Here is a 10037-nt window from a genome sequence, read left to right on the forward strand (position 1 = left end):
TAAGATTATTCCGAAAAAAAAACCCGAATAACCCGAGAAAACCCGAGGTTGAAAAACCCGAATTTTATTGATTTGATTTGGTGTATAAATTTAAAAACCCGACACAATTAATTTAATTTAATATTTAAAAAATCCGAACCAGCCCGATCCATATACACCCCTACTTCCCGATAAGGCCACAAAACCATACCTTAGTTCTGTCTCGCGTCATTGTCATCTCTTCACCATTTCTGATTTATCAATTATTTTATTGTCCTGTTGACCGTCTACTTTTCAAACTTCTACTAAATTATTTTAATCAAGAAATATCCAAATGCCACATTTTTGTTCCTCCATAATTCCCAGGACGAAGTTTCCATAAACGGTAAGCCCACGGTATCTTATCAAATAATTCCACACTCTGGCCTTCAACCCCCAAACTATAAATTACATATCACATTATTCCTCCATCATAATTACAATATCCATTCTTGTTTTCTTTCTAGATCTTTCAACAAAAAAAAAGTTTCCATAATTTTCTTTGTTTCAAGTTCAAGCCTTTTTACATTCATATCATTTTCTACTTATATCCAACTTTCTTGCAAAACAAAAACAAAAAAACAAGTACACTAAACGCACTTGTAAGCATGTGTATGGCATGAGTTTCTGTTTCCACGGCTGAAAAAAAATCTTTTTTATCAAGATTACGCAATATGTTCAATCTCAGAAGAAAGAAAGAAGAGAATAAGATAATGATAACAACAACACCACCAACAGCTACTACTACTGATCATCGTCTTTCGATCAGTAGTAGTTGTAGTAATAATGGCGAGTTAGAAAGGATATTTACGTACTTTGACGAGGATGGAGATGGAAAGGTGTCACCAGCGGAGCTAAGGAGGTGCATGAAGGCGGTAGGAGGCGAGCTGTCAGTGGAGGAGGCTGAGATGGCGGTGAGGCTGTCGGATTCTGACGGGGATGGGTTGTTAGGATTGGAGGATTTTACAAAGCTAATGGAAGAAGAGAGGAATAAGGAGAGTGAATTGATTGGAGCATTTGAAATGTATGAAATGGAAGGAAGTGGAGGCTACATTACTCCTAAGAGTTTGAAGAGGATGTTGAGTCGACTTGGTGAGTCAACTTCCATTGATAAATGCAAAGCTATGATTAGGAGATTTGATATCAATGGAGATGGAGTTCTTAGCTTTGATGAGTTCAAAACTATGATGACAACTTAGGAGAAGATTTCAAAACCCAAAATATTGCTCCATACTGTATTATTTATGTACATAATTATCTGATCTTAGTTTTGGTCTTGTTTTTTCTTCCTTCTAAAAATAATTGTAATATGATGGGATAATACTCCCACCGTCTCAAAATACTTGTCGTCTTTTTTATTTACTCACCCCTGAAGAAAACATTAATTTGAAGGTATGTTAGAAATCTGTACTCTTTTAATCTTTATGTACATATATAATTCTTTGGCCATGAGCTTCAATTTGATTATTGAAGAATTATGCCGGATATGCATCCATTATTAGTCTAGAGTTGTCAAAACGGGCCAGCCCAATCCAGCCCAAGCCTCACGGGCCAAGGAATTTGAGGGGCTGGGGCATGGGCTGGGGCGGCCAGCCCTTTTTGTTTTTAATATTTTTTTATACTAATAATTTTTTTTCAATTAAGTATACCAATTTGTTAACATATTTAATAATATGATTATATGGAAGTAAATAATTCTACGACAACTTATAGCATATTCAACACCTATATATTGTTGAGCACATTTGAATCTGTTTGTGATAAAATTATCGTAATTAACATCTTCATCTTCGTCTACAGCCATATGCAAAATTAATTAGTTAAACATTATTAAATAACTACATTTCAGAAACTAATCAGTATTATTTAAATTCGCTTAATAATATTACCACCTTGAATTTGGTAAAGCTCAGCAACTAATTCGAGTAATAAATTTTGACAATTTCATGATGGATGCAATTTTTATATGCGGTGATTAGATATTTTAGTATTAGGGTACACTTGGTGATTAGGAATTTAGTATTAGGGATTTAACGCTAACTGAGAAAAGTATTGTAAGATACTAAGACTAATTCGATATCACTATTCCTACTTTTAACTTCTTTTTTTTATTTTCTTTTAAATTTCAAATTAAATTAAATTTGCAATCACGAATACAACTTCTGTACTTGGTAATTTAGATTTAAAGCTAGTGAGTAAGATACTAAAATTTAGTATCTTACACAATCTTCTTTTAAATTTTTAATTTAAATAGACTTTTGGCCCACGGGCTGGCCTCGGCCCAGCCTCGATCAAGCCTCAAGGGCCAGCGGGCTGACTTGGGCTGGACTTATAAGCCTCAGTTTAAATGGGCTTAAATAATCTTAGCCCAATCCTATCCTAATAGCGGGTTGGACTGGGCTGGCCTCAAGGGCCAAGCCCATTTTGACGGCTCTAATTATTACAATATATGTGTAGCACTCTTGATAATTTTCGCCAAGTTTTTTAAGCGATCCAACGAATACAGAAAATATCGTTTCAAGGATTAATAGAGAAAGTGCAGCTCATTATTTTTTGTCCTAAAAGCAGTAATAAGGATTCTTATTTGAAGAGAAATTACTTTGACTTTTGAGAAAATTGAAATTGGAGAAGACTCCATATTCATATAACATTCTATTTCGCTTAATTATAGCATTATCTTGACTAATGAGAAATATTTATTTTCGTTTTCCTCTAGATTTCCTCTTCTTGTTTTACATTTCTTCTAAGTTGTCTGACCTTTTTTTTTTTTTTTTTTTGCCTATTTTTCATCCTCAAATAATATTAAGATACATAGTAGAAAATAATATGAACTTCGAAGATGTCAACGTTCTAATGTTGACCCCAATTAATCACATGAATCCAAGTCATCGGAGTTGGGCTCCTATGAATCAATTATAGATATAGTACACATGTGATTTGCCTTATATACAATTGCACACATCAAATATCAAATAATTGATGAACCTTACATATGAAGTTACTCTCTCCATATTTTATTTCTGCATTATGCTTCCATTTAAAAATCAGTCAAGTATATATCAACTTCCAAAAAATTTAAAGGTATCAGTACAAAGAATTCTTCATTATATTGAGACCAATTAACCGTAATGTCCCTTGACACACATAAAAGTTACTAATAGGAGTCACTTTTCAAAACTAAGAGTAGCATATTTGGCCAAGCTTCTAAAATCAGCTTATTACGAAAAGTATTTTGGTGAAAAACAGTTTGTATTTGACCAATTAATTTAAAAAGTGCTTTTGAGCTGCAATTAGTGTTTGACTAAACTTTTAAAAAGTGTTTCTAAGTGTATTTTTCTCAAAAGTGATTTTGGGCAAAGCTATTTTTTTTAACTTCTGAAAAACGGTTTCTGCTACTCCCCAGTACTTATTTTCCCTCAAAAGCTTGGCCAAACAACTCACTTTTTTAAAATAAGTACTTAACCAGCTTATAAGCACTTTTTGGCTTATCTTCGCGTTTGGTAAAAATAAAAGTGCTTATAAGCTAAAAATAAGTCATAAGTCATAAGTTGGTCTTCCCCAACTTATTATTTTTAAGCTTCTAAGCACTTTTAGTTTGACCAAGACTTATACTATTTTATCCCTAATATTATTTCATAATTCCTGAAATACTTTTACTCTAATAAAACCTTAACCCTCTCCATCACGTCACTTCCTCACCCCACGTCTTTAAAACCCAGCAGCTCTCCTCTACCAACATTAAAAACATACGAAAATTTTAGAAAATCAAGGAGATAATACCCTTGGATGGATGCTCGTGATTTGATTGCTCAAAATATGCATAATAGTTGAATGGTTTGATTTAAGTAGAAATAAACAGAATTTCATTAATTGCATATATGTGTCTCTTCTATTCAAATATTGCGTACTATTTGAGTATGTTATACTAACGAACTTTAGTATAATTATTAACTATTTTTTTATACATTATGGTCGTAATTTAGCTTATCAAAAAATAATTTATATTATTAAGAAATAATTTTATCTAATTAATTTTGTATTAAAAATAAGATGAGGCATAAATTATTTCGTATTTTAAATAATTTGGTATTTAAAAACTTATTAAAGTAACGTTCTTATAATTGTAAACAATTTTAAGAGTATTTAAGTCATTGTAACGGAAAAAATGCTTATTAACACTTTTTATGTCAAACACTTCAGCAGCTTATTATCAGTTTCGGTACTTTTATCCTAATGCTTAACTACTTATATATCAAATCAGCTTCAGCACTTAAAAATACTTATCAACACTTAATGTCAGCTAAGCCAAACGCGCTCTAAGCTTGGCCAAACAGGCTAAAAATACATGTCACTTCTCCTAGCATCAAGTGGTATAAGTGGAAATTGCTAAAAAGATAAATTTCAAAATTGAGATACGTTTCACTCTTTCCTGCATTTCTATTATAACTAAAACTAAACTAAATGATGTAGAAAAATATCTACGGGAAAACTAAATTAATTAGATCACTAAGCTTTTTGTTAACTATAGAAGACGTGTTATAGTTCAACATTCTTCTACCTTACCATTTGTAACACGGTGGTGTATGAAACGAAAAGGTGTAAAAAATGCAAAAAGTGAAAAGTAATACTATAAAATAAAAATGATTTGACATGTGGCGGTGTACGGAAAATTCTTTATGTATTTTTTTCTATATTTAACGTCTTCAATTTTGGGCATGACACGCATGCAATCACATATGCCAATTGTCATGATTACTTCAACAAAAGCTTCCTTATCCCTGTCAAAGACACTTGGTCAACTCTCTCAAGTTGGAGCTAAAATTCTAGTTAAGAATTTAAATTGTTAAGTAATTCAAACAGTACAAAGAAACAAATAATAAAATATATTTCTCCTTGTAGGTACTAAAATATTTTTCTCCTTGTAGGTACCTGTCACTTACATTTATCATAAATTACCACACGACTATATTATAAAGTGGTTCTTGCAAATAGCCGCTAACTTTTGATTTCGCAGAAAAAATCCCACCAGTACAAGTAGGCTGGCGTTTTGAATGAATTCTCGAAAAATTATGCAGGATATGCGTCCATTACAATAGCCAATATGTATTAGCCATAAATACTACTAAAAAGTCACTATTTTCTCGCTAAAAAAATTCAGCGGCTATTTTCAGGGGCGGATGCAGTAAAGGCTCAGGGTGTTCACCCGAACATCCTGGGCAAAAAATTACAGTGTATATTTAGGGTAAATTTTCTGTGTTCATGTATATATATTGACTTTTGAACACCCTGAACAAATGCAAAAGTTGGTTTAGTTGTTCCCACTGAATATCAGTGGAAAAAATATAAATAGTAGAATTCTCACATGGACAAATTATGAAGTTTCCTAGCGTTTCAATTGGTACCTGTTTTCCAGCATGCATTTTCCCAGTGAGATTGTTCGGCGGGAAAATCATATTTTATAGCACAAATTTCTCACTGAAAATCGGTGGGAAAATCATCTTTTTTTAGTAGCGAAGGTATCAGAAATCCTATTAGATACGGATTATTTAGCGATTGAGTTACGACGAAATTCACAGCCTCGTCGTTAGAAGCGCCTTCCTATTATAAACTTGATATAAATCGCCGGTTACAATTGACTAATGAGAAAGATCTGTTTTCATCTTCCTCTAACTTTGCTCTTCTTGTTTAACATTTCTTCTAATTCATCCTCAACACATGTTAAGATGCATAGAAAATTATATGGACTTCGAAACGGTCTATCGTTGACCTCCAATCACATGATTTCCAAGTTATATGAGTTAGAGTTATGAAAATCATTTGTTCCTACCAATTAATTGTGAACGTGGTACATGTAGCCTTATAATTGCACATTTCAAAATATATGAAATGGTTTGGTGAACCTTACATGAAGCTACTCCTCCATATTTTATTAATGCATACATACCTTCTTCCTTTGTTTTTGTTTCTTTCTTTTACCTTCAATTTTATTAGATGTTTTCACATTATGGCATTCAATAAGCTAAATGATTTTTTTTTTTGAAATCACGTTAGCGAAAAGGGTTTATTTGCACTATTTGTATAAGGGCAAGACTATATATATTTGCACCATTTTGTAACAGTAAGGGTATATATACACCACTTTTTAAACGAGGGGTATATCTATTCTAAATCGCAAAGTTGAAGGGTCTATTTGCACCTTCGCCCAATTGACTTTCATATCTCATTATAACAGCTAAATGAGAAGAAGAGAGTTCTTTTCTATTTTGAAATGAAGGAAGGAAAAGTTCTTTTTTAGAAGAAGTGAAAAGTTCTTTCATGCATAACTTCTTTTATGTTTCTTGAATAGGTACAACTTTTCAAAAACTTTTTTCAATAGTTGTGTCCTTACCTTTTAACTTAAATTAAATATACCATAACAAAAATATATTTATTTAATATTTATATGAATTTGGATTAATTATATGGGTGACCCAAATCTAATTCCTTCGTATTCTTATGGCATGTGGCAATTTGTCGTCTCAACTAAAGTTTCAACATAAATGTTTATTAGCATACCTCAGCCGCTCAGGGCTTTGCTAAATTGACAAAGGATTAAAGGTCTTGTAATTTAGGTAACATCTTCGAGTCCGGCGTTTAATGAATTAAGTACGATATTTGAGTAAGAAAAGGTAGAGAAGTGAGCTCATTATCTTTGAGTTTCGAAAGACAGTTATCTCAAGTATTAGCTCCAGATACAGTTTTGTAGTTTTTGAAGATAATAATTAATTATTAATAAGATAACTTCACTCTGAATCAGAAATCTCGATTCTGATATAGGAAGTGCTTTCCTTTTAATTCACAGAGCTTTACCAGTACAAATCCAAATTAATCAATGCCCAAAACAAACACTGAACATCACAGCTCAATTCGGCATGGCAATAGATGACCCCGAGGGGTCGTTTGATATGTGGAATAAAGATAATAATTCTGGAATAAAATGCTAAATTATTTTATCCCGCGTTTAGTTATGAGTATTAATTAGTCCCGTAATTATTTTATTTCATCATGTGCCAAAATGATGGGCTTAGCTATCCCATATAAAAAGTGAAATAGCTAATCTCATTAGATATCCTTACCTACCTCATCCCGCATACCAGACAGCCCTAACATATTACCATATACAAACACACAGAATCAAAGGCGCCAATTATAAAAAATTACTTCAACAAATTGAATTAAAAGCTTCTTTACCCAACTGTGGGCTCTTGTTTGTACTTTCAAGATAAGAACACTCCACATATTTCTGTCTCACATCATTATCAATATGTCATCTGTTTTCATTTATTATTTATAAGTATTACTGTTGATCATGATCATGGTTGAGTATGATCATGTATGAGCATGGATGATCGATGATGCTGAGCTGGCTGATTAGTGAGCTGTGCACAGCTGTGCATTAGTTAGTGGAAGCATAGTTGGTTAGTTAGTTATAGATATTTTGATCAGTGCATTGCATTATATAAGCAGTTGCACAATTGTATGAAACACAACACTTCTCATTTTTCCTTCTAATCATCTCAATAACATCTTCTCTCCCTCTCTTCTCTCACACCTTCTCCTTCCAACTGTTCTTCACATACTTACTGTTTGATTCGATTAGCTTAGTAATCAGCTGCTATGGCAGCTGGTTAAGATTGTTTGATAAGTGTTTTAATGAAATAATTGAAAGTTATCATGGTATCAGAGCAGGATTGAATGAATCTAGGGATCCTTTTCGCAGCAAAGAAAGAGGAATCGAGAGATTCATCAAAGTTTTTTGTTTAGCATTTGATCCAGTTTTGAGTTGTTTTGCTTCTGATTGTAAGTGCATCTTACTGAAGCTTAATGCTATATTTGTGGTGGTTGATTGTTGTTTTTTAAATCATGCTTGACATATTAAGATCAACTGATAGCATTCAACTAAAACTATGGAGAACACTGCAAGTATAACCTCTGATAGCACAGTAATTGACTAAAATCATCCACTTTATTTGCATCCTTCAGATACACCTGGTTCATTAATGATAGAAATTCAACTAAGTGGAATGGATAACTATATGTTGTGGAGTCGAGCAATGAAACTTGCACTCCTAGGAAGGAATAAACTAGGTTTTATTGATGGATATGTTGCGAAAGGTAACTACCAAGGTGATATGCAGAAAAGGTGGGAAAGATGTAATGCTATAGTAGTTTCATGGCTGATGAAGAATGTGCAGACAGGTTTGCTTAGTGGAATGCATACCTAGTATGGAAGGACTTGAAGGAGAGGTTTGATAAGGTGAATACCTCAAGGGCATATCATTTGCACAAAGAGATTGCAACAGTTGTGCAAGGTGTGTCTTCTGTGTCAGTTTACTACTCTAGGCTAAAGGATCTATGGGATGAACATTATTCTATTGCTCTTATACCTGCCTGCAACTGTGAAGAGTCTAAGGACTTTGTTGAATACATGGAGAGGCAAAAGTTGTTCCAATTCTTAATGGGGCTTAATGATGGATATGCCCATGCTCGATCACAAATATTAATGATGAATCCTGAGCCTAATGTGAACCAGGCTTATGCTATGATAGTACAGGATGGGAGTAAAAAATTACTGGTTGGAAGCAACTGTGTGGTGACAGACAAGCTTGACCCCACTGCCTTATACACTTCTAAGGGCTCAGGGTCAAGTTTAGGAGTTGCAAGCTTAGGACAAACATACCAGAGGAGAAAGTACTCTTCCTCTTATTGTGATTTTTGTAACATGAAAGGCCACAGAAGAGCAGACTGTTACAAGCTAATGAAGTGTGATTTCTGTTTTAAGAAGGGATACCTTAGAAAGAATTGCTATAAGTTGATTGGCTATCCTGAAAATTTTAAAGGCAAGAAGAAGGCAAATGTGGTTACACATCCACTTGCAGGACAAAATGCAGGATACACTCATGGGAGGACACTGGAATCTACTTCAACACCAGTTTTCACTCAAGAGCAGTACAATCAACTTTTGCAAATGTTGAATAGGTGCACTACCAATGATGCAAGTGCTAATCTAGCAGGTAATGCAACATATGCTGCTAATTTTGCAGGTAATTCACTATGTAATAATAATAATGATTACCTTAAGTGGATTAAGTGGATCATAGACACATGAGCCACTAATCACATGATTGGTGACAAAGGCATACTGAAGAATGAGACACCAGTTGCAAATGCTGGCAAAGTACAGTTACCAACAGGAGAAGCGGCTAACATTTCTCATATAGGGGATTGTCAGCTGACAGGAGGTGATACTATTAGTAATGTGCTATGTGTGCCAGCATTCAAGTTCAACCTCCTATCTGTTTCAAAATTGACAAAAGAACTACAATGCTGTGCCATGTTTTTTCCTGATTTTTGCTTGTTTCAGGATCTATTCACTGGCAAGGTGATGGAGATTGGTAAGGAACAAGAAGTACTATATGTGATGTATTCTCAGCCTGGCCAAAGGAATATTGCAGCCAAATCTTCTTTTACTGTACACAAGAATGTGGATGCAACAACATGGCATAAAAGAATGGGACATGTTCCTATGGCAGTTCTGAGGAGAATCCCAGTCTTTCAACATGATAAGTGTTTTGACCTTAATAAATGTAGCATTTGTCCACTAGCTAGACAGACTAGAGTACCTTTTCCAATAAGTACTTCTAGAAGCAGTGACTTGTTTCAATTAGTTCATATGGATATATGGGGGCCTTACAAGGCTGTTACACATGATGGGATGCAATACTTTCTCACTTTAGTAGATGATCACTCTAGATAGACATGGGTTTTCCTAATGAGAGTCAAGTCTGATGTTGTTTTCTTACTTAAAAACTTTGTTGCTATGGTTCAGACTCAATTCAATAAGAGCATACAAATGTTTAGATCTTATAATGGCTCAGAGTTTTTTAACTATCATTGTGCTGATTTTTTCAAGTCTAGAGGGATTGTACACCAAAGTTCCTATCCATACACCCCACAGCAAAATGGGGTGGTGGAAAGAA

General features: G+C 33.8%; 1 protein-coding gene across 1 annotated transcript; it reads left to right on the forward strand.

Moving 5' to 3' along the window:
* Positions 1-443: 443 nt before the first annotated feature.
* Positions 444-1431, forward strand: LOC132599517 (putative calcium-binding protein CML19). The gene has a single exon (XM_060312868.1). It carries the CDS (start codon positions 693-695, stop codon positions 1215-1217), a length of 525 nt encoding a protein of 174 aa, XP_060168851.1. The 5' UTR covers positions 444-692; the 3' UTR covers positions 1218-1431.
* Positions 1432-10037: the final 8606 nt, after the last annotated feature.

The sequence above is a fragment of the Lycium barbarum genome, chromosome 6 (genome assembly GCF_019175385.1).
Source record: "Lycium barbarum isolate Lr01 chromosome 6, ASM1917538v2, whole genome shotgun sequence".
Lineage (NCBI taxonomy): Eukaryota > Viridiplantae > Streptophyta > Magnoliopsida > Solanales > Solanaceae > Lycium > Lycium barbarum.

Bases quoted from the DNA above. Each gene is read 5' to 3' on its own strand.
- LOC132599517 (XM_060312868.1), top strand. From the start codon at position 693: ATGTTCAATCTCAGAAGAAAGAAAGAAGAGAATAAGATAATGATAACA.